This window comes from Trichosurus vulpecula, chromosome 7 (assembly GCF_011100635.1).
Source record: "Trichosurus vulpecula isolate mTriVul1 chromosome 7, mTriVul1.pri, whole genome shotgun sequence".
NCBI lineage: Eukaryota > Metazoa > Chordata > Mammalia > Diprotodontia > Phalangeridae > Trichosurus > Trichosurus vulpecula.
The window spans coordinates 45,786,715-45,811,046 of NC_050579.1; the positions used below are offsets into that span (position 1 = coordinate 45,786,715).

At 42.8% G+C, this 24,332-nt stretch overlaps 1 protein-coding gene across 2 annotated transcripts; it reads left to right on the plus strand.

Moving 5' to 3' along the window:
- The first annotated feature begins 7,234 nt into the window (after nucleotides 1-7,234).
- Nucleotides 7,235-13,704, plus strand: MCL1 (MCL1 apoptosis regulator, BCL2 family member). 2 transcript variants are annotated; one of them, XM_036766985.1, is made up of 3 exons: nucleotides 7,235-9,717; nucleotides 10,150-10,397; nucleotides 10,634-13,704. In XM_036766985.1, exons 1-3 carry the CDS (start codon nucleotides 9,024-9,026, stop codon nucleotides 10,748-10,750), a joined length of 1,059 nt encoding a protein of 352 aa, XP_036622880.1. In that variant the 5' UTR covers nucleotides 7,235-9,023; the 3' UTR covers nucleotides 10,751-13,704. The 2 variants fall into 2 exon arrangements, with proteins under 2 accessions (XP_036622880.1, XP_036622881.1); XM_036766986.1 differs by lacking the exon at nucleotides 10,150-10,397.
- Nucleotides 13,705-24,332: the final 10,628 nt, after the last annotated feature.

Genomic DNA, 24,332 nt, shown 5'->3' on the forward strand with positions numbered 1-24,332 from the left:
CAAGCCAAATACAGAGGTTCCCCCAGACTAGGACATAAGCTGGGGAGATTTTCAAAATAAGTCAGATACTAAAGTTTCTAGAGTTTCCCTGGATGGGAGGTCCAAATACAATTTCAATGGGAAAGGATATTCGGCAGCTTATAGTCTTAGAGTGTTGCCTAGGTTACTAAGAGGTTAAATTACCTTCCCAGGGTCACACATCCAGGACCAGTCAGTTATAGAACTTGAATTCCAGTCTGTTTGACTGATAGTGGCTAGTTCTCTACTGTTATTCTGTCCCTACTTGTGGAATATCTAATATAAGAAAACTATCCAGAAGTACTGCAAAGAGAGGGCAAAGTATAGATCCTATAGTACCCAGTGGAGAACTCAACTCAAACTTAACTAAGAAACACAGTGAGAAAACTTCAAACTTTAATGTCAAAGAACAAATATTTTAGGCAGGAGAAAGTCTTTTAGAAAATTATGCCAAATCACTCAAGATAACTTCTTGTTTATGAAAAATCAAATAAGTGATTAGAATATGATCTTCACAAGAATAAAACAGATCAAATTTTCACCCCAAAATAACATATCCTACAGAGCTGAGTCTAATCAGCAATGAAAAAAATGGACTTTTATCAAAAGGGAGGAATTTGAATTATTTCTGGAAAAGAAACCAGGGGTGAACAGGGTATTTGACATGCAAACATATCAAACATAGAAACAGGAAAAGTAAATAAGAACAGTTAACAAGAAAAAGCCCAGCAGGTAAGTCAATACTTTTGTGCTTCTAGGGCTAGACATGCCCACCTTAAAAAATAAAAACCCTCCCATTGGTTGGCCATAAGGAGAGAGCAATAATGAGCAAAAGAGGTGAGCAGTTTAAGTCCAGAGGAGTAAATGGTTGGTTGTTGTCCTTCATTCTCTCAAAGAGGACCAAAATGCCATCACTATGCTTGGGTCAAGATTCAATGTGTCTGACTGTGGCTAAATAGGCCAATGTGAGCTCAGAATGCTCTACCACAAGTCGGGCACAAATAGTCCCTGTGAACATTTGTGGTGGATACTCCAAACTTGCACATCCCGTGTTTCCTTTGAGCTGTTTCAATTCTACTTTGTTCATAGAGCACAGCACCTTCTCTGATGTGGGCATGCCATGCTGAGTGGCCCTGTGCCAACGTCTCCCATGTCACACAATCAATTCCAAAGTTCTTGAGAAAGACCCTTGGAGTGTCCTTGTATTGCTTCTTCTGATCACCATGTGAACGCTTGCCCTGTGTGAGATCTCTATAAAAATCTTTTTGGCAAGCATGTTTTGCATTCGAACAACATGGCCAGCCCATCCAAATTGTGCTCTCTGAAGCAGTTTAAATGCTTGTGTTAGAAACTTATTTAGCCTAGGAATAAACAATACTCATTGGAAGGCCAAGAAGGCTTTAATTATATCTTACATTTATTCCTTCTGAATAAATGGGTGGTACATCCCCTGAACACAGTAAGAAGAGTACAAGGGACTCAGGCAAATACCAGTCTTTTTATTGGCTCCTAATTCGAGTCTCCTGCCTGGCTCTTCATTGGCCTGATGCAACCCCCTGAACTGCCCATGTCATGCCTCCCTCAAACAGCTCCTTAAGCATGCGTACAAGCCTCTAACCTTTAACCTGATCTTGCTAAGGTGGTTCCAATGGAAGCGATTCAGTTTCCTGGCATGACGCTGGTAGACTGTCCAGGTTTCACAGGCATACAACAATGAGGTCAGCACCACAGCTTTGTAGGTAGACCTTCAGTTTGGTAATCAGTCCAATACCTCTTCTCTCCCATACTTCCTTCGGAGCCTCCCATACACTGACTAGCTCTGGCAATGTGTGCTTCAACTTCATTATCAATGTGTACATCCTTGGAAAGTACACTACCAAGGTAAGTGAACTCATCCACAGCATTCAAAACTTCTCCATTTGCTGTAACTTGATGGTTCCATGTATGGATGATGTGGTGATGGCTGATGGAGCACCTGTTTTCTTGGTGTTAATTGTTAGGCCAAAATTAACACAGGCAGTAGAGAATTGATCCATACTTTGTTGTATCTCAGCTTCAGAGGCTGAATCAAGTGTACAATCATCTGCAAACATAAAATCATGCACCAATACTCCCTCCACTTTGGTCTTGGCTTGTAGCCTTTTCAAGTTGAAGAATTTACCATCAGTAAAAATATTTATTGTTCCCTCATTAATGAATCCATATGGTGGGCTGAAGGTGAGAGATATTAGGGAAGCACTGTCTTGCCTAGGCTTGAAAGGAGAAAAACTAAGCTGTAGGCATTTTTTGATCTCTTGAGAAGCATAAGAGGCGGGTGAGATTTGGTAGAACAGGGAAAGAGCAAGGGATTGGGGGTAGGAACTAGGGGAAGTGAGGAGGAATTGGGGTCTTATCCATGGAGAATGCTCTGCAGATATCCCTGCATGTTCTCCTGCAGAGAGGGTGTGTGGTGTGTGTGTGTGTGTGTGTGTGTGATAGGCTTTTCAATTGGTTTCACTGGGAGAGAATGGGCACTTCAAGATACCTTCTTCTCTGAGCAAAGGTCTTGGTATTTTGATACCACCTCCCACTATAGGGGAAGGAGCTTCCTATGCAGAAGGCTGGTGGACAGAAGGACACAGATTCAAAGGTAGATAGATGTGTGGGGCTTAGATAGGGCTGGTGATGAACAAAAGGGCAGGGAGTAGGAAAAGTTGCTCAACTATACAAGATACAGCATCTTCCTCTATGCCACACTGCCTCCTCAGTGAATGACTATGTCTGGGATTGAAGATCCTCAGAAGATGACCCTTAAAAAAAGAGCAATGAGGGAAGGTGTGGGTGATATCCAAAATTGAATTGGAGGATAGAGAAGAAAGCAAGTCTTTCATCTTGTAGAAGCCCTACCTGGTATGAAGACAAAGAAAGAACCTGTAAGAACAAAGCACTTGAATGAGAAATTACATTCCTAAGTAGCCTAGAAGGGAAAAGAAATAAAGGGGATGAATGAACGCTTCTGAGAAAAGGAAGCCATAACTGAATTATGACTAAAACTAAGAGAAAGAGAAAACTTGGAGCAGGGAGGACTGTTCTGTTTGTTTTTTAATCTCATCTGGACTGGGGAGGGGAAAGGTAAAAACAAAAGAGCCAAACTCTGAAATTAAACTCAAGGACTTTGGTTAATAAGGTCATGGGGAGAGGAGGGAAGGATAGAAAAACTGTGGCAAATTAGAGGAACTTCACCGTGATTTGCAGGGTGGGAGTGGGGATTGATATAAAATTAGTAGCTTTCACAACCCTATATATGAATGCATTAAATTCCCCACTAAGATGAAAGGGAATGGCAGGATAAATAAGAAAACAAAGTCTAACAACTTATTGTATCAAAAACACATTTAAAGTAAAAGATACAAAGAAGTTAAAAATGAGAGGCCAGAACAAAAGTTGTTATGCTTCAGGCAATTCCCAAAAGCATTAGTTGCAATCAAGATTTTAGAAAAGGAAACAATAAAAATTGACAAAGTCAAGAGAGACAAACTAGGAAACTTCATTATGCTTACAGGCATTACAGTCAATGAAACAATATCATTCTTTTAAATATGCATCAAATGATATGGCTCTAAGTTAATAAAAAAAAAACTTCTGAAACTACAACATTGATAGTAACATAATAGTTATAGGAAACTTAGACAAATACATTTAACTGAGGGATTAAAAAGGAAAACAGCTAAATTGAATGTTGGAAAAATTGTTTATCTGAAATTAAATTTCTATGGCAACTTCTGACTGAGAATATTAGGGAATTCTGACTGTGAATATGCTATAAGCATAGTCTCAACATCATATAGTACCTTTAAGAATTCATCATGTTCTAGGGCACAAAGAAATAAATTTTAAAAGGCAAATGCCCTTTATAATCACAAAGCAATAAAAAATAACTGATAATTAAAATACAGACTTATATGGAAACTAAGTAATTATATCCAGGATAATAAATGTCAAAGGACATTTCATAGGGATAAGAGATAACTATATTAAAGAAAATAATGAGTCAACATACCAAAACTGATAGGATGCATCTAAAACAGTCCTCAAAGGAAAAATTCTATCTTTGAAAACATATTTCAAAACAAACTAAAAAAGTAGGTCATGAACTTAGCAGACAATTTTTTAAAAATATAAAATCCAACAATCCCAAAACAAACACAAAAGAATAAACATTTAAATTATAGAATAAACTGATTAATTGGCAAAACAAAGAGTTTTTTAAAAGAATAATAAAATCAAGCTATTAGCTAACTTGATTTTTTTGGTTTTTATTTTTATTTAATATTTTTAGTTTTCAGCATTGATTTCCACAAGATTTTGAGTTACAAATTTTCTCCCCATTTCTACCCTCCCCCCCCACTCCAAGATGGCATATATTCTGATTGCCCCATTCCCCAGTCAGCCCTCCCTTCTGTCACCCCACTCCCCCCATCCCCTTTTCCTTTACTTTCTTGTAGGACAAGATAGATTTCTATGCCCCATTGCCTGTATATCTTATTTCCCAGTTGCATGCAAAAACAACTTTTTTTTGAACATCTGCTTTTAAAACTTTGAGTTCCAAATTCTCTCCCCTCTTCCCTCCCCACCCACCCCCCCCAAGAAAGCAAGCAATTCAACATAGACCACACGTGTATCATTATGCAAAACCCTTCCACAATACTCATGTTGTGAAAGACTAACTATATTTTGCTCCCTCCTATCCTATCCCCCTTTATTCAATTTTCTCCCTGACCCTGTCCCTTTTCAAAAGTGTTTGCTTTTGATTACCTCCTCCCCCTATCTGCCCTCCCTTCTATCATCCCCCCCTTTTTATTCCCTTCCCCATTCTTTCCTGTGGGGTAAGATACCCAATTGAGTGTGTGTTATGCCCTCAAGTCAAATCCAGCGAGAGCAAGATTCACTTATTCCCCCTCACCTGCCTCCTCTTCCCTTCCAACAGAACTGCTTTTTCTTGCCACTTTTATGTGAGATAATTTACCCCATTCTATCTCTCCTTTTCTCCCTCTCTCAATATATTCCTTAATCCCTTAATTTGCTTTTATTTTTTTAGATATCATCCCTTCATATTCAACTCACCCTGTGCCCTCTGTCTATATATATGTATGTATATTCCCTTCAGCTACCCTAATACTGAGAAAGGTCTTATGAATTGTACACATCATCTTTCCATGTAGGAATGTAAACAAAACAGTTCAACTTTAGTAAGTGCCTTATGACTTCTCCTTCTTGTTTACCTTTTCATGCTTCTCTTGATTCTTGTGTTTGAAAGTCAAATTTTTGATTCAGCTCTGGTCTTTTCACTGAGAAAGCTTGAAAGTATTCTATTTTACTGAAAGTCCATATTTTGCCTTGGAGCATGATACTCAGTTTTGCTGGGTAGGTGATTCTTGGTTTTCATCCTAGCTCCTTTGACCTCTGAAATATGGTATTCCAAGCCCTTTGATCCCTTAATGTAGAAGCCACTAGATCTTGTGTTATCCTGATTGTGTTTCCACAATACTCAAATTATTTCTTCCTGGCTGCTTGAAGTATTTTCTCCTTGATCTGGGAACTCTGGAATTTGGCAACAATATTTCTAGGAGTTTTCTTTTTGGGATCTTTTTCAGGAGGTGATTGGTGGATTCTTTCAATTTCTATGTTACCCTCTGGCTCTAGAATATCAGGGCAGTTTTCCTTGATAATTTCTTGAAAGATGATATCTAGGCTCTTTTTTTTGATCATGGCTTTCAGGTAGTCCAGGACTTTTAAAATTATCTCTCCTGGATCTATTTTGCAGGTCAGTCGTTTTTCCAATGAGATATTTCACATTGTCTTCCATTTTTTCATTCCTTTGGTTCTGTTTTATAATATCTTGATTTCTCATAAAGTCACTAGCTTCCACTTGCTCCAATCTCATTTTTAAGGTAGTATTTTCTTCAGTGGTCTTTTGGACCTCCTTTTCCATTTGGCTAATTCTGCCTTTCAAGGCATTCTTCTCCTCATTGGCTTTTTGGAGCTCTTTTGCCATTTGAGTTAGAGTATTTTTTAAGGTGTTATTTTCTTCAGTATTTTTTGGGTATCCTTTAGCAAGTCATTGACTTGTTTTCATGGTTTTCTCACATCACTCTCATTTCTCTTCCCAGTCTTTCCTCTACTTCTCTTACTTGCTTTTCCAAATCCTTTTTGATCTCTTCCATGGCCTGGGACCAATTCATATTTTTCTTGGAGGCTTTTGATGTAGGCTCTTTGACTTTGTTGACTTCTTCTGGCTATATGTTTTGGTCTTCTTTGTCACCCAAAAAAAGATTCCAAAGTCTGAGTCTGAATCTGAAACTGTTTTCACTGCCTGGCCACGTTCCCAGCCAACTACTTGACCCTTGAGCTTTTTGTCAAGGTATGACTGCTTGTATAGAGTACTTTGTCCCAAGCTTGAGGGGCTGTGCTGCTGTCTTCAGAGCTACTTCTACACAGCAAGCTCTGTCACACCAGCACTCCTTCTCCCCCAAGAACTGCCAACCAGGATTTTGGCCCAGCTCCAGGCAGGGCAAAACAGGCTTTGCACCCCACTCTAATCTGCCACTTAATTCCTCCCATCAGGTGGGCCTGGGGCTGGAAGCAACTGCAGCTGGAGCTCTGTAAGCAGCCTCAAAGCTGCACCACCTCCATTGCAAACTCCTTTCACTCTGTCCCACAGTTTTTCCCACTAACCTGCTCTGTTGTCTTTGGCATTTGTGGGTAGAGAAGTCTGGTAACTGCCACAGCCCAACGATTCAAGGCCCTACAAGCCTGTTCTGCCCCGCCCCCTGTGTCTGGTTGGTCCTGGCACAGCCCACACTGGGCTCTGCTCTGCTCCCAGCACAGTGCGATAGACCTTACCCAGTGACCATCCAGGCTGTCCTGGGCTGGAGTCCTGCTTCCCTCTGCTATTTCGTGGGTTCTGAAGCTCTACAATTTGTTCAAAGCCATTTTTTATAGGTGTTTGGAGGGACCTGGGGGAGAGCTTAAGCAAGTCCCTGCTTTCCAGCTGCCATCTTGCTAACTTGATATTTTTTAAAGGAGAAAGGAAAATCAGGTTACGAAGATCAAAAAGAAAGTCACAATGAATAGAAGAAATAATGAGAATTATTAAGATGGTTATACAAAATGTTAGCAAAAACAAATATTTAAAGGAAACAATTATAAATAATACAATTTGACAAAACAATAAATAGCAATCCTAACCAACTTTATTTCAAAAAACAAATCAGATAATCTATAAATAAACTAAATCAAAGAAAAAAAGTCCTGGGCCATATGGATTTACAAGTGAATTCTATTAAATAATTAAAGAGTAATTAATACCTATGCTACAAAAATTCATCTCAATAATAGAGAAGGCACTATAAAGTCCTGATTTGTTGTTCAATTCTATCCAACTCTTCCTGATGTATTTGGGGTTTTCTTGGCAAAGATAATGGAGTGGTTTGCTATTTCCTTTTCCAGTTCATTTGACAGATGAGGAAACTGATGTGAACAGGGTTAAATGACCTGCCCAGGGTCACACAGCTGCTGAAGTTGGATTTGAACTCAGGTCTTCCTGATTCCAGGCTGTTCTATCCATTGAGTCACTTAGCTGCCTCCATTCACATACAGACATTATCTGGACAATGTACAACTAGGCACAGATTTTATGGAAACAGGTAAGGAAAAAAATGAAATAATGGGATATTTTGGACAGATAATGAGGGTCTGTGGATATAGTATCCTGCAGGTAATTGTTTGATTTATGCTCATTGGTTTTTCTGGACTTTTTTCTCTTCCAACTTTTTAAAAATTATTTTTATAAGAGATATTTCATAGAGCGAAGAGACGAGAGGACTAGTGCAGGGGGAAATGTTAGCAAGAAAAGATTATCAATAAAATATATTTTAAAAAGAAACCACCAGAGAGTCAGCAACAAAACTAATTAAGGTGATTAATAATTTAAAGAATATTAAAAGAAATTGCTTTAAAGAACTAGACAGAATAATAATAAAATTCATTTAGAAGAACAAAATGTCAAGAATTTCTAAGGAACTAACAGAGAAAAACAGTAATGAAGAGGGGCTGGCTAGTATTACCAGATCTCAAACCATATTATCAAGTAGTGACTATTAAAATAATTTGGTATTTCTATGATATATCATTTTTAAAAATTGATCATGGGATCAGAGCTAGATGGGACATTAGAGACCACCTTGTCCAACTGCCTAATTTTCGGTAAAAACAGGTTGTGACTCGCTCAAGGTCACTGAGGTGGTTAGCATCAGATGCAGAATTTGCACTGAGATCCCCGGACTCAGGGAACAGATTAGATGTATACTAAACTATCAAAGTTTTGATCTGATGTTTGATCTTTGCAAGCCTGGGTTTTCAAAGGCCATTTGGCCTCAGTCAAAGACATCTGGCCGCCAGGTGTTAGTTTCTGGTCAGTTGAGGCCGCCTTCTTCTGGGGATGGAGGGGCTCTCGCCTAAGTTTTAAAAACTGGACCCACGCTTGGGATCATAAGCTCTACGAGGGACCCTGCGAGTCCTTCCATGTCTTCAGTCTCAGAATCCCAATCCCCATCCAAGACTACTCCAGATCCCGGCCTTGAAAGCTGCCCTGGAGTTGGGAAAGCAGACGGAAGAGGGCAGGATCACGTGGCGGGGGGGCTCGAGACAGCCGGGGGTGGGGGAGGGAGAGTAGCCTGGGGACCTGTTTGTTGTCAGAAAATCCCGTAAAATGAGTCCGAAAACAAAAGACAACTCGGAATTTCTGCGGTAATCGACGTGCCCGGCGTGCCTCCGGGTGGAGAGAGGTCGCCGGAACTCGGCCCTCCTCCCCTTCCTTCCGCTCCCTCCCGCCACTCGCTGACGCACGGGTGACGCCAGATATAACCGTGAGCCGCAGACGCCGCTCCCATTATTCACTTCCGCTTCCTTGGAGCGCGGGTCTCTGTGCCTCCCGGACTTTCTGACCGCGGCGGCAGCTGGTGAAGATGTTAGGCCCTTTTAAGAAGAACGCCGTCATCGGCCTCAACCTCTACTGCGGAGGGGCCGGCGCTCCCCAGTCTGCCGGCCACCTGCTGGTGCCCGGCAAAGGAACGACCGTAGAAAGTCCGCCTCCGCGGCGTGACTGCGGGGAAGTGGAAGCGGGGACCACGACCACGTCGGCGGCGGCGGGGTTAATTGGCGGAAGCGGCGGCGCGAGCCTCCCGGACCTGGTGCCGGGCGTCCAGGGGGGCGCGCGGACGGCGCTCATTGGCGCCGAGGTTCCTGACGTCACCGCCGCCACGCCGAGACCGGTCTTCTTCGCGCCCGGCCGCCGCGTCTCCTCGGCCGCCGCCGGTGTCGCGGACGCCGTCATGTCCCCCGAGGACGAGCTGGACGGCTACGAGCCTGAGCCCCCTGGGAAGCGGCCCGCCCGGCGGTCGGTGTTGGCCCTGGCCCTGGCCCGAGAGGGCGGGGACATTTCGAGCGGCGCCCATGGCTCGCTGCCCTCGACGCCTCCCGCGGCCGAGGAGGAGGAGGAGGACGAGCTGTACGAGCAGTCGTTGGAGCTGATCACCCGCTACCTGCGCGAGCAGGCTGCCGGCACCAAGGACGCCAAGCCCCTGCGCAGTGGGAAGGCCCTGGAGACCCTGCGGCGCGTGGGAGACGGCGTCCAGCGCAACCACGAGACGGCCTTCCAAGGTGGGTGGCCCGGCCCTCTCCCGCCCCCCGCTGGGCCCGAGGCCCCGTTTGTGCATGCGCAGCCGCTTTGTGCTCGCAGACATGGCGACTGCTCAGGAGGGCCCAGAACGGGTGGGGAGCCCGTCGCTGGGCGCGGGAGGAGAAGGGGAAGCATGGAGGGGGGCCCCCGCGTCGGGCCCAGGTGGATTCTGGCCGAAGAAGGTATCTGGGAAGTGCAGGGGGCTTTCAAGCAAGCGATAAGCGTTTATTAAGCGCCTACTATGTGCCAGGCCCTGGGGAGACCAAAGAGACCATAGACAGACCTTATCTTCAAGGAGCTTAGAGAAAGATCGAAACCCGTGTAGTAAGCATTTGGGAAGCACCTACTATGTGCAGGGCATAGGAAAAGACGGTGCTCTTAAAGGCAGAGATGATGACCCCTTTTTCTTTTAGGCATGCTTCGGAAACTGGACATCAAGAACGAAGAGGATATTAAAGCTGTGTCTCGAGTGGTCACTTGTGTGTTCAGCGATGGAGTAACAAATTGGGGCAGGATTGTGACTCTCATTTCTTTCGGTGCCTTTGTGGCAAAGCACTTGAAGAGCATAAACCAGGAAAATTGCATAGACCCACTAGCAGAAAACCTAACAGATGTCCTGGTGAAGACCAAAAGGGACTGGCTGATGAAGCAAAAGGGCTGGGTAAGTCTGAAGCGAAGGGCAACCGAGAACTGGAGGAAAGGGGAGGGTCGGGTGGGGAAGGTAACTGCCCCCTTGCAGTCTCAGGCACTCCCTATAGGTAGAAGGTTGGTTTCTTAGATAGGAGCCTAATTGATGAGGCTCTTTCACTGTCAAGTTCATCCTCTCGCGAATCATGTTCGGAGCCAGTGGGAGGCCACTTCAAAATTTGTTTTTTGTTTTCCCTTTTTCTTTTCTAGGAGGGGTTTGTGGAATTCTTTCATGTAGAGGACCTAGAAGGTGGCATCAGAAATGTGCTGCTCGCCTTTGCCGGTGTTGCTGGAGTAGGAGCTGGTTTGGCATATCTAATAAGATAGCCTTGTAAGTGCAATAAATGACTTGTAACCAACTCCAGGCACCAAAACTGCACACTTCTGCTGTGAAATTAAAGTATTTATGAAGCTGGACATCAAGCTACCCAGGCTAGAACATCCAAGAATCCTTCTAGAGCACTGAGTACTAGCAGGAAAAGGAAGTGGTATTCTGCGTCTTGGTAAAGGCAGAAGGGGACTTGGATAAGAATAAATACTAGTGGAAAATGTGCCCTGTCACCAAGAAGAATGGCAGTTCTGAAAGAAGCTAAATTGTCCCAGCAACAGGCAGATCTTGGGGGAAGACCAGGAAGAGATTCAGTGATAGGATTGAGAGAACTTTTCTCAATTCACAAATAACTGGTCAGGAGGCGTCCAAGTCATAGAAATCTCCCTTGATATTCAGTAGTTTTACAGGATTAAAAAAGCACTAACTGCCCTGGGCTTTCAATTTCTACCAATGACCCGAATCATCTTTAAAGTATCACAGTGAAAGTGGTCTGGCTCTGAGGTTGGAGGCAAATTCCAAGTGTTCCCAGGTATACCTACTCTCCTTTTTTTGGCATGGTTTGAGTGAGTTTATTACCCTGGTGATACTTAATAGGATGTTTGAGTTACAATACGGTAATCAGCTGTTGTATCAACAAAAACTTTACAGCCTTCCCCCAAAAAAGAACAACAAAAACCAACTTGTAAATGTGTTTATAACTGTAAAAATTTGTATATATTTTTACAGAAATTTATTTCTTTGAAATGTTAAAAGGAGAGATTTTGTTTTGGGGGTTTTTTCCCCCATACCTTCTAAAATTTGTAATGTTGTTTGGCCAGGTGATTTAGAACCCTTGTCTTCTGTGTAACATTTCTGATCTCAACTAGTCAAATATTTTTGGTATTCAAAACCAACTTGTGATGGATTCAAAGGCCGCATAGTTATGAATCAATTTTTAAAACTACCTTTGTGTTACTTATGGATAGGGCTTATTCTTTGAAGGGACCTGGGATAGGGGGAGGGGGAAGTGTAGTACATGAAAAGATTGATTTGTGCAGCTTCTTAATAATTGAGCCAAAGTAATTTTTGGAACTTTTTCATTGGGCGTTTTGTTTTTTTACAAATAATGGCTTTTGTGATCATGCCATCATGCACATACATTCAGTTTGAGTTCTCCATTTTTGAGTCACTAACATCTGACTGTTCATGTTACTAACACAGTTTAGTTTATGGGCTTAGTTTTTATTTTCCAGAACTCACACATTTTACCACCCAAATTTCTGTAGCAGAAATTGTATAGGAAGTCATCCACCTGAGGCGAACTTGACCTTGTTTGCTTGAATAAACTTGCAAGTAAATGTAAAGAAAGCTGAATCTAACCATGGTGCTATTATTAGGCTTGCTTGTCAAATACAGGCTAAGGCCTAGTCTGTCAATAAAACAAATGTTTATATATTGTTCAAAATTTACTATAGCAGTGATTACCGAACTCTGCCAAAGACACTCTGCTTTGGCCTCTGTATGAATAGCAGACTCGCTTTCCATTTTTTCTACCAAATTACTCTTTCTTTTCAAAATTTGCTTCCTCTTACTCCGGCCCTTTTATAATTAACTTCAGGACCAATCCCTGTTACTCTTCCTGCTCCTTTCAGGTTGTGGCCCTGTGACCCCGTGACCTCAGTCCTTGGCAGCCCCTTGTGAACTTCCACCTAGTCTCCCAGTCTCCAACTGGGTAGACATGGTGGGGTTGGTCCCTATGTCTGCAGGGATGGGAAAGTCTTGGGCTGGTGCCCTTTTGGTTGCTATGCTAAGCCTGTGTTTTGATTCAATTTTTTTTTTCCTGTCAAAGTCCCCTTGATGTTAGGGTTTTTCAGAGGGAGAAAAGGTCTTGTGGTTTCTTCTACTAGTGACCTTTTGGGTGGGGGAGGGTGTGTCTTCAAAGTCCTTTAGAAGGATTAAGGCTGAATCTTTTTGTCACCTTTCTGGATTGTTTTCCACTGGGAGACTTAAATCTTTTAAAGTGATCGGTAGAGTTTGTAAAGAAGTGTTAAATCTCAAAGAGCTACCCAATAGTTATTCGGCATATCTGAAAATAACTCTTTGTGGTGGAGCTGGCTTAATCTAAAAAACTGCCGCATTGTAGCAAATTAACTAGACCTTGGTCTGTGGACTTTGTTGTAGATAAAATAAGCATAAATCAAGTTTGACTAAGAATGTAATAGGGAAGAACGGCCTTGCCTGCTCATCTCTAAGCCATGAGGCCTAATGCTGAAACTGTTTTTCACGTAGTTGTACTTCTCATTCTTAACCATAATCCCACTTATTTATATCACGCATATTGGAGCAACTAAAAGCACTTTATATAGTTTTTATAACTTCAAAATCCATGTAAAAGGGGCAGGGAAAATTCTACTTACCCATCTTACAGCTGGGGAATTTTAGGCACAAAAAGAGTGACTCACCCAATAAACTAGTGGTGGAGCTCATCATAAAGATCTTGACTCCTAGATCGTTTTAAAGGGATTGTGTTGGTAGAGTAAGACCTCAGATTAGAAAATTGTCTGGTGTGTAGGTTGGGAAGAGTTAGGTTTTGGGGAGGGAAGGGGGGATGTGCTGAGGAAGTGTAGGGAGTAGAAAAGAACCTCAGTGCATTAAAGGACTGGCCCCTAATACGTAGTTGGCCAGGAAAGGGGCCATTTTCACTGTAAAGGATGCTCAGAGGAACCCTATGTATTGTTTTCTTCTGCTTCACTCAGGGAAAACTTGAAATCCCTGGTCTAGGATTCCCTGTAAATCCTGTATCTGGGGAGTGTACACCCTGCCTTTGGTCGGGCTTGTTCCTCTTGAAGAGGTGAGCCAGGGAGGGTTAGGACCAACTTCAAAATACATCGGGTTGTAAAATCTAGTTTGTTTTCTTAACTTCCTGTTTTTTTTCTGAGAAGAGAATAATAAATCTTTTATTTAAATTCAAGGTGTGTGGGTCATCTCTAAGGTTCGACTTTGTACCCTGCGCCCTTTGCTTCCCTTCCCCTTCCTCTTAGGTCAGACAGCTGAGCAGATGACAAGGTCATCATAAACCTCGTCCTGTTCCCTCACACACACCTGCTCACAATTTTCGTTCTTAGTTAACTACATTGTTAACCCAAGCCCTTAACTCTGTTGGGAGTCTTTTAGGATCCTTTAATTATAGAAATGCCATTTGTTGTAGAGTGCTGGATTTGGAGTCAGGCGCTGATTTAAAAGCCATGGTGTGCTGCTTATTACCTGTGTGACCTTGGGCCTCACTTTCATCCTCTGTAAAATGAAAACATGTCTGATTCCTTCCTGCTCTTAAGTCTATGGATGATTGGCATAATATGACTTGGGGAGGGAGCGTAAAATACAAGAATAGCCAGCACTGATATGATTTAAGGTTTGCAGCACTTAAACATTGTTGTTATTTGAGGAAAAATGCTGTGGAGGATTGACTTGCCCAGGATCTGAGGCAGGGATTTTCATTTAGGTCTTTTTGACTCTTGAGACTCTTACTGCACCACCTAGCTGCTCTTGAAAGAGTAATGTTTCTTCTCTTCCTGTTGTATGACGTTTGAGGTCAAGGAGGTAGAAGAATTACCTGAAGTTCTAACCAGTGGCTAGTTTGTGATGACATTGTAAGGCTTTCTTCCCATTCTACAAAGGGGGAGTAAAACTGTGGTCCCTTCATCTTGCTTTTAATTTTCTGCTACCTCAGTGCAATGGCTGAATCACCATGGAAATGTGCAAATGTGGGTTTTGCATATTGGTTTTAAGCCCTGGGCATCAAAAAGTAATCATGCAAAAAAAAAAGGCTGGTCCAACTTCCCCCACCCAGGCAATTTTGTGTCAGGAAAGGAATCAAATGACTATTTGGCCCTGTGAAGCCCCTTCATTTCTCAGATCCCTGGCTGATGATCACAATAGAATTTTTACTCTTATCTCCTTGCAAAGAGCTGTTTTTGTTAAGCTCCAAAGGAAGGAAGGGGTGGAGGTGGAGAGGACAACACCTATGCCTTGGTCTAATTTGAGCCCTGAACTATACAGTCTGATGCTGTGGCTGTTGCTCTGACAACAAGTCTTAACAGTCAACATCTAACAAATTCACAGAATTGAGCGGAAGACCTGATAAACCCAGTTACCCAAATCCTAGGCGCCTTTGTGGAGGCAGATAACAATTACCACTGCTCAAAAGCTTGCCTTCATCAGCCCTGACCAGGCTTCCCTCCCCCCACCTCCCCTTTTAGTTCCTTATAGTGTTTCCCCTTTCAAAAATCTGATCAGGTAGGCCCTTCCCTACTCCTCTCATTGACTTTCTTTGGTGTGATAAATGGAGATTACAAAAATACAAATTTTAAAAACTTTCTTATAAGTCATGGCTCTCTGGGAGGAGAGAGGCAGAGATGTTCAGGGGGAAATTAGGCAGTGTAAATACAAAGAAGAAATATTTAAATTTTTAAAAAAACTGCCGGTCATATGTATATGTATTTGTATGTATATTCATAAATATTCCCCTGAATCCCTGCCTCTTCCTCCCAGAGAGCCATTGCTTTATTACAAGTTTTTAACAGTATTTAAGTTTTTTTATTCATGTAATCTCCACATTACTAACACACACACACACACACACACACACATTTGAACCTGAGCCATCTGAAGTCATTTCCAGCCCTTCCATCTCCTGAACTCCAGAATAGTATTTTTACCTGCCTTCTGGACATAACTTCCCACTAGCATATCAAACCAGTCCTAAAATGATTATCTTTTCTCCAAAACCTGCTCTATCAAAGACACTGATACTCTCAGCCTTTAAAACCCAATTGGAGGCCAACCCCTCCATAGAAATGTCTGCTTCTCCTTCCCCACCATCACCCTGGCCCTTCCCAAGAGCAGAATCTGGCTTTGTCAACTGCTCCATACATAATAGGCATTAGATAGCGTCGGTTGCTTGGATCATTCTTTTCTTGGAGCCCAAGATTATCAGCTATGAGTCTTAGTGCTTATGTAGGTTGGTTTTTGGTGTTGGGTTTGGTTTTTTTCCTGTATTGCTCAGTGATGATAGGGTGCAGATAAACTCAGGACTTGGTCCTCAGAACACTCATGCTACATAAAAGCCTCAGTTTCTTTGAAAAATCTCCAGCTTCAGCCTTCCTTAGCAACTCAATATTGTTACAGTATTATTTCCGATGGGTCAGGATGTGGAGGGCGGGGGTTGGGAGGTTTAGGCAGCATTTGCTCCACTGAGGTTCCCCTAACTACTGCCATAGAAAAAGTTGTATTGACGCACTTGTGATCACCAGTGAGTGGGTGGAGCTGCCATGGAAGAGTCTCCAGGCAGAAACTTGTAGTGTTTGAACTCTCAATTCAGCATAGCAACAAAACAACAGTAGCCCAAGCTTTGAAGAGAGCTTAGGTGAAAAAGAACAGGAGAGCTCCCACCTCTTCCTTCTAGTCAACTTGGGAAAGTCAAGGCTGTGTGTGTATGTTTGGAACAGAAATCAAGTCAGATGCTTCAGTTGAGTCAAAAGAGCCAGAAATTATTTGGAATTATCCTGAAACAGCTTTAGAAACTGCCACCTAAAAAGGGCAACAAAGTGCCCCAAATGAAAACAAGGTGAAAACTCCCATTTAAAGAACCTGCATGAATACCAGTCCAGGGTTCAAAAAGCACGGTTTCTGCATACTTAGCAACTCCCATGGTCACGCACACGAATGACCAAGGTTTTTTCCTGCATTCCTGGTGGATAACCTTAGACCTCCTTGGTGGGTGTGGTTAAAAAGGCTTCCTTATGACACTGCAATGAGTGGATGTCAGTGTTCTCTGACCCTCTCCTTGACCTCTTTATAGGCAGGTAGAACAGAAACACATAACCTGCATGTGTGGGTGGACACTGGAATGATAAGGCCTAGCTGGTGTTTGCCAACAGTCTGCACTTTACCCATAGCTTTGGTTTTTCTCTTTCCATGCTTTGCCACCAACAGCTCTTGGTATCTCACCCCCCTTTTCCCCCAGACCTTCCTGAGGCAAAACTCTATTGCTTAGGGATGACCTTCAATTCCACAAATAATTATGGGGGAGGAGCAGGTCTCAGACATAAACTGTGGCCCACCCACAACCAAGAGGAATTTTTTTATGTGGATTCTCTCATCTCTGTATCCTGGGAGTAGAGCAGGGTTAGGGGTGAAGATTGCATTCTATGGGGAAAAAATCCAGTCTTTTCAATTCACCTAGGGATACCTGAGAATAATGTAGTTCCACTTAAGGGGATAGAGAAGAGAGACTTGTCTATTTAGGGGCAGTATGATATAGTATAAAAACATTAGAGCTGGATTCAAATCTCCTCCCTCTGGCATCTTCAAGTTAAGGGAGATATGAACAAGTTGCTAAATCTCAGAAGGGAAGGATGGGAGGCAATAAGCATTTACATGGCACCTACTCTGTGCCAGGCACTGTGCCACAGGCTTTACAGATTTTGATCTTATTGAAACAACTCTCTGGGCTCCAAGTGCCTCATCTGGAAAATGAAAGTAATGCTGAAGTACTCCACTGCTTACTCACTGAATATTAAAAGACCCAGAGAGAGGCCCCCAGCCCACTGGGGGAATCTTCTGTGACAGATTTATGGGAGGACCTGTTACCAGTGTCCTTGATAATTACACCCTGAAGGGAATACACAGGGATGGGACCGTAGGTACATCGAAGGGGTAAATAATTCCTGTGGTATCCACCTCATAGGGGTTGTTGTGAGGGTAAAATGTGATAATATATTTAGAGGCTTTATAAACCTTAAAGCAATATGTAAATGTCATAGCTAGGTTCCACAGTGCCTAGAATATAGTGGTACTTCATTGATTGGGGGGTATGGGTGTGGATTGTGTATACATATCATTCTCCTGATAGAAGGTAAGTTCTTCAAGGGCAGGAACTAATTTTGTCTGATTTTTGCCCCAGAACTGGGCAAGTAGGTAGCAGGGCTGAGTAAGTAGAGGGCTGAGCCAGGAGTCAGGAAAACCTTAGTTAAATCTAGCCTCAGATATTTACTAGCTATGTGACCCTGAGCAACTCACTTAACCCTGTTTGCCTCAGTTTCCTCATTTGTCAAATGAACTGGAGAAGGAAATAGCAAAGCACTCTAGTATCTCTGCCAAGAAAAAGCCACCCTTACTCCCCACCCTTCATTCCCTTGTTCTCTAAGTAAGTCGGTGGAAGGATTTTCCTACAGGTCAGAGAACTGGGCAGATCACCTCATTAATTTTTACCTTCATTGGAAACCTTAGAAATATTTAGAGTAGCTGACTACCTACATGAGAGTATTTTGGGTGCTCTTTCACCTTCCAAAATTACCTCCCTCACTCACTAAAGGGAGTTGTTAGTGCTTTCCTTTTCCCTTACCCCGTTATATTTTGTATTTACTTAATTGTATAAATACTGTATCCCACACACAATAAGAATGTAAACTTCTGGAGGGCTTGGATTCTTAGCCCTTTTTTGTCTTTAGATTCCCCAGTGCCTACATCGTAACCTAGCACATAGTAAGTATTTAATAAATGGGTGTTGCATGATGCCTGAAATCCCTTCCCATGAATGCTTTCTTCCTTCCCTTCCTCTGTGTCACTGCTCTCTGGGTCTTCCTCTTCTTTTCTCTGTCTCCTTTGTTGAGTCACCATCCTGTACCTGCCCACTAAGAGGGGACATGTCCTAAGATTGCATCTTGAGCACTTTCTCTGCAGTTTCTGTGATCTCAACTCCTCTGGGATCTATTGGTAGTGTGCAGATAACTCCCAAATCTATATATGTTGCATTAATAACCCCAGTCCCACACCTCCACTTGGATGTCCCAAATGGAATTCAACATTTCCCCCAAAACCAAGTTCCTACTTTTGTTTTCCCATTTCTGTCCAGGGCACTGCCGTCCTTCCTCTCTGCAACTTCAAGAGTCATCCTTGACGCTTCCCCCTCTCTCACCCCTGTATACAATCAGTTACTAAGTCATATTGATTCTTCTTCCGCATCTCTCATCTGTTTCTCTAGTCACGCAGGGACTCTGCCCCAGTTCAGGCTCTTATCACCTCATAACTGGAATATTGCAATAAGCCCTAACTGGTATCTGTGCTTTTAGTTTCTCCCCTCTCAAATCCACTCTCCGTACAGTGGCCCACTGATATTCTTAAAATACAGATCTGACCATATCACCCCCTACTCATAAAACTTCCTATTGCGTCTAAGTTAATACGGAATATCCTCAGCCTGGCATTTAAAGCCCCCCGCCCCCAACTTTTCCAGACTTAGTCTCTTTTATATACTCTGTTCCTATCAAACTAGCGTATTGGCTATTCCCTGTACATGACAGTCTGTTTTCTGCCTCCAGTCTCATGGTCTGGAAGGTACTCTCCTCACCTCTCCCTTTCAGAATCCCTAGATTCCTTCCAAGCATAGCTTGAGTATCCCCTCCCACACAAGGCCTTTCCTGATTCCACCAGTTAATATTAGCATTATCTTCCTCTTAAAATTACTTTGCACTTCTTGTATGTCCACATGCTGTTCCTACCTCAGTAGAATGGCAGTTACTTGAGGACAGGTCCTCTGGCTATAATCAGTGCATGTAGGCAGAAATTAATCTTTATTTGATATGTTAAGATAATACAAAATTTCTTCCACCACTACAGAGATAGGTTCATTTAACAATTTTTTGATTATCAAGCAAGGCAGAAACATAGGGAGACATACTCTCAGTAAAGTTGTCTTGTGCACAGTTCAGGTACAGAAGAGATTTCCTAAAGGTAGCAACGTTCTCTTAATGCTCAAGGCATCGGTGCTGATTTTATCAAGCCTTGTATCCACAGCCTTTGGAAATATCAACCTGACAGTCCAATCGATCGGCAGCCATTTATTGAGCATCTGCTCTGTGCCAGACATTGCCATGGGTGGTAGGGATATAGCTAAAATAAATAAAACAATCTCTACTTGCAAAGAGCTCACATTTTCATAGGAGAGATAATACATATGTCATTTATGAATTACAACTATAGATATAAATGAGTAGAAATAAATACAGGGTAGCATGAGAGGGACAGTGATAACAGCTGAAAAGATCAGGAAAGACCACTTCCATTGGTGGTGTTTGGCCTTCCTAGGGAAGGTAGAAAGGTTTTCTCTATGGTGGAGTTGAGGAGAGGTGCACACCAGGCCTCAGAGTCAGCCAGGGCAAAGGCATGGAGGCAAAAGGTCAGTCTGGCTGGCTCACACAGTGTTTGAGGGGAAGTGATGTGTAATAAGGCTGTTAGGACAAATTGGAGCAAGGTTGTGAAGAGCTATACCACCTAAACTGAGGAGGCAACAGGAATCCACTGGAGCTTACTGAGTAGGGGAGTGGCACGGTCAGATTTGTATTTAAGAAAATTCACTTTTTGGAGCATGGACTGAAAGTGGGGAGAGACTTGAGTCAGGGAGACCAGTTAAGAGGCCTTTGCAAAGAACTGGGCAGATCACCTCATTAATTTTTACCTTCATTGGAAACCTTAGAAATAGAGTAGTTGACTACCTACATGAGAGTATTTTGGGTAACGTAATGAGAACCTGGACTAAGGAGTTAGCTGTGTGGATAGATAGAAGGGGTTGGATGCATGAGATGTTGTAAAGGTTGAAATGGTAAGAGTTAGCAATTGGTTGGATAAATAGGGTGAGGGAGAGTGAAGAGTCAGGCTTAATGCCAAGGTTACAAATCTGGGAGATTGGGAGAGGGGTGGTGCCTTTTTAGAAATAGGGAAGTTTGGAAGAGGGGTGGATCTGGAGAGGAAAGATAAGTCATGCTTCAGACATGACATGTTGACTTTGAGATGTCTCCGGGATGTCCAGTTGAAATGTCCAATAGCTAGCTGGTAATGTAGGATTGAAGCTTAGGTGAGAGACTGGAGCTGGATATATAGATACATCAGTCAGCTGTACAGAGATGATAATTAGCCCCAGGAGAGCCGATGAGGTCACCAAGAGAGAGAAGTGTAGGGGGCCCAGGACAGAGCCTTGGGGAGCTCACTTGCGGCTAAGTGGTGTTTGGCTTGGATGATGAACCAGCAAACAAGACTGAGAAGAGGCAGATAGGAAGGAGGAGAACCAGGAGAAATTATTCAGTAGGAGAAGGGGATCAGGAGTGTCAAATGCAGCAGAGAGGTTGAGAAGATTGAGGCTTAAAAAAAAAAAAAGACCATCAGCTTTAGTAATGAAGAGATGATCGGAAGGTTTGGAAAGAGCAATTTGAGTGATGAAGTCTGATGCCAGGCTGGAAGGAGCAAAAGGAAAGGGACATTGTCCAGATTCTGACATGCAGTTAGACAGGCAGCTCACTGAGTTAGTTCATCAGTACATACAGGACAGACAGACACTACAAATGGACAGTAATCTATGCCCACAGTTGAATGGGAGAAGAGCAGGCTGAATTGCATTTGAAGAATGGTGTACCATTCTCATTATTCCTAAGCTCTGTGACACAAAACCCTACACTTTCAACACTAATATTCTTTCAGGGATTTCATATGGCTGGGGTTCATTGAACACGAATCTCTGAAAAATCAAAATTGTGAGTGACCCAAAGTACAATAAAGAGATGTACACATACCACACACATTGCCAATGATAACTTTTGCATAAGAAGTGGTTTAAAAATATTATCAGGAGATGTCATATTTTCAGAGCAAGTGATAATAAATGAATGCCCCATCCCTCATATTGGGCTATTATGTTCAGAATGTTTAAAAGATGTAGAGAATGGGGACATATAGCAATTGGGCAGAGCCCTATTGGAGGATATATGATGGGAAGGCATAGGCTTACATTGCCTTCCATTGGGAGACAAGGTGTGGGTGTGCTGTGACATACATAGACAGAAGGAGTCCCTGCATCGCAAAAACGCCTGTCCCAGAGGAATTTCTCCTGGAAGGGATAATACTTAATGCTTTTATCAATGTGTGGAGTGAATTTTAGATCCTACAGAGAGACCTTCCTAATACATAGATCAGACATAAAATAAGTTACCTGTTGAGGAAGTAAGTTCCCTAGCAGAGAAGGTGTTCGAGCAGAGGCCAGACAATCGCTGAGAAGGGATCTCGCAGAGGGAACAAGTAGTATTGCTGCAGGAGGTTTTCAGGGAAAGACCCCCATGATTTGATAGAATTAGTGTGGTGGAGAAGGAAGAGTATTGGGTTTGGAATTAATGGCTTTGGCCTTGAATCCTGCCTCTACTGCCTACTCTATATGTGACCCAGGGAAAGTCATTGAACCTGGCTGCGGCTCATTTTCCTCATCTCTGAAATAAGGAAGCTGGGTTAGATCATCTCCCTCTGAACCCTAAATCTTATGATTTATGAATGGAACTTAGATTGGATGGCTAGCCCATGGAGTGCCTTCTAACTCTGAGATTCTTTGCTTCTCTCCACTAGTCAACTGAAACCCTTTGTCTGTCTACCTCCCCCAGCACTCACTGCCAATTCTGCTTTTTAGATATATCACTTAGGCTCATTATTTTAGAACTAGAGATTACCTTAGAGCAGAATTTCTTAGCCCTTTTTTTGTCATGGACTCCTTTGAGCAGTCTGATAAAGCCAGTAGACCACTTTTCAGAATTTTTAATTCAGAAAATAAACATAGGATTACAAAGAAAACCAATTATATTAAAATAGTTATCAACATTAAAAAACCCCATAGACCTACATGTTAAGAACCTCTGCCTTAAAAGTCATTTAATTCTATCCGCTTGTTTTACAAATGAGGAAACTCAGGCCCAGAGGGATAAAATGATCCAAGGTCACAAAGCATTAAGTGGCCAGGGTTCAGTCTAACTCCGAACACAGCATTCTTTCCCTCCACAAACCTCCGCACCCTTTCCCCACCTTCTCAGCTGAGAACCTCGCCTCCTGAAAAAATGGAGACCATTGATGAAAAGCTCCATCTTTTCCTGTCCTCCTCTTCCCACATCAGTCAGACATCTTACCCTACTGTCTCCTCCTTCACCCCTCTCTCCCTTGAGGAGGTATCCTTTTCTTTGCCAAGGCAACTCCCTCCACACGCACAAATGATCCCAATTCCATCATGACTTTTCCTCCAGTAGATTGCTCCCTCTGTCATCCCCATTTTCTCACTCGTCTTCCATCTCTCTGCGCCTGCTAGCTTCCTGACTGCCTACAAATATGCCTGTTTCTCTCCCCATCCTCAAAAAACCCTTACTCAATCCTCACTAGCTATCATCCTGTATCTTTCCTCCTTTCATGACTAAACTCTTTGGGAAGGTCAATGGGTACTTCCATTTCTTCTCACTCTCTTTAGTTCTCTTCCATTTGGATTTGCAACCTCATTGTTCAGTTGAAACTGCTCTCTCCAAAGTGATCTCTTAGGAGCCAAAGCTGATGTCTTTTTCTCAATGTTTGTCCTTTTGGACCTCCACAGCCTTTGATACTGGTCCTCAGCCTCTTGATGCTCTCTTCCCAGTAGGTTTTCTTGACATTACTCTTTCCTGGTTCCAACCTCTTACCTATCCGATTTCTCCTCAGTCTCCTTTGTTGGATCTTGAACCAGGTCATAACCACTAACTGTGGGTATCCCACAAGGCTCTGTCCTCTGTCCAGCCCTAACCTCTCTCGACCTCCAGTCTTGAATCTCCAACTGCCTTTCAGATATTCCAAACTTGATGTTGTATTGGCAATCAAAATGGGTTTGAGTGACATGTTTGTGACATCAGAGGCTTTTAGACCACATGGGTTTAAGTCACATTTTTGTGACTTTTAGGTCACATGGGTGAGTTGCATGTGTGACTCATCTTTGACCCTGAAGAAGATATATAAAACCAGGGGTCGGCTTTCTTTTTTCGGGGCTCTGAGCTGCAGCAGGAGTAACGTGTGACTCTGAGCCAGCCATTGTTGAGCTCCCCAGCTGAACTCAGATGTTGGTAGCTACAAATTGTATTTGGTCTGTTTGTAATTTGATTGTATGTGCTCTGAACTTCAGGGTGCTGACTTTTCCCCCTGAACTAAGTGAATGATATTTGTATGCTGGATTAAAGTAAGATTGTTAACCCCTTAATGTTGCTTTCCTTAGTAAAGCAGATCAAAAGGACCTGGGCTTTTGCAGTGTTCTGTGTGCTGGTTGTTGTTGGTTTTACACCCCCGCAGCAGCTGCTAGCCAGATTGTTGAAACAAATGTCCAGTAGATGTCTTAAAGTCAATATGTCCAAAACTGAACTCATTATATCCCCCCATCCCTAAACCCTCCCTTCCTCCAAACTTCCCCATTACTATTGAGGGTACCACCATCCTCCTAGTCACCCAGATCCACAAACAAGTCCCTATTGACTTATTCTCTACTACTCCCTCTCATCCCTTGTATCCAGTTTGTTGCCAAGTCTTGTAATCTACCTTTATATCTCATGTATATGCTCCCTTCTCTTTTTGATGCTGCCACCATCCTGGTAAGCCTTCATCAGCTCACATCTGGGCTTATTCCAATAGCCTGCTGTTGGTTTTCCTGCCTCAGCCTTTCCCTATTCTAGCCTGTTGTCTAACTCAGTTGGCAGAGTATTCTTCTTAAAGCACAGGTCTAAC

What these genes read in the sequence shown, in the direction of transcription:
- MCL1 (XM_036766985.1), top strand. Translation starts at nt 9,024, where the DNA reads ATGTTAGGCCCTTTTAAGAAGAACGCCGTCATCGGCCTCAACCTCTAC. An exon ending in CCACGAGACGGCCTTCCAAG is followed by an intron (nt 9,718 to 10,149) that starts GTGGGTGGCCCG and finishes TTTTTCTTTTAG; the next exon opens with GCATGCTTCGGAAACTGGAC. An exon ending in TGATGAAGCAAAAGGGCTGG is followed by an intron (nt 10,398 to 10,633) that starts GTAAGTCTGAAG and finishes TTTCTTTTCTAG; the next exon opens with GAGGGGTTTGTGGAATTCTT.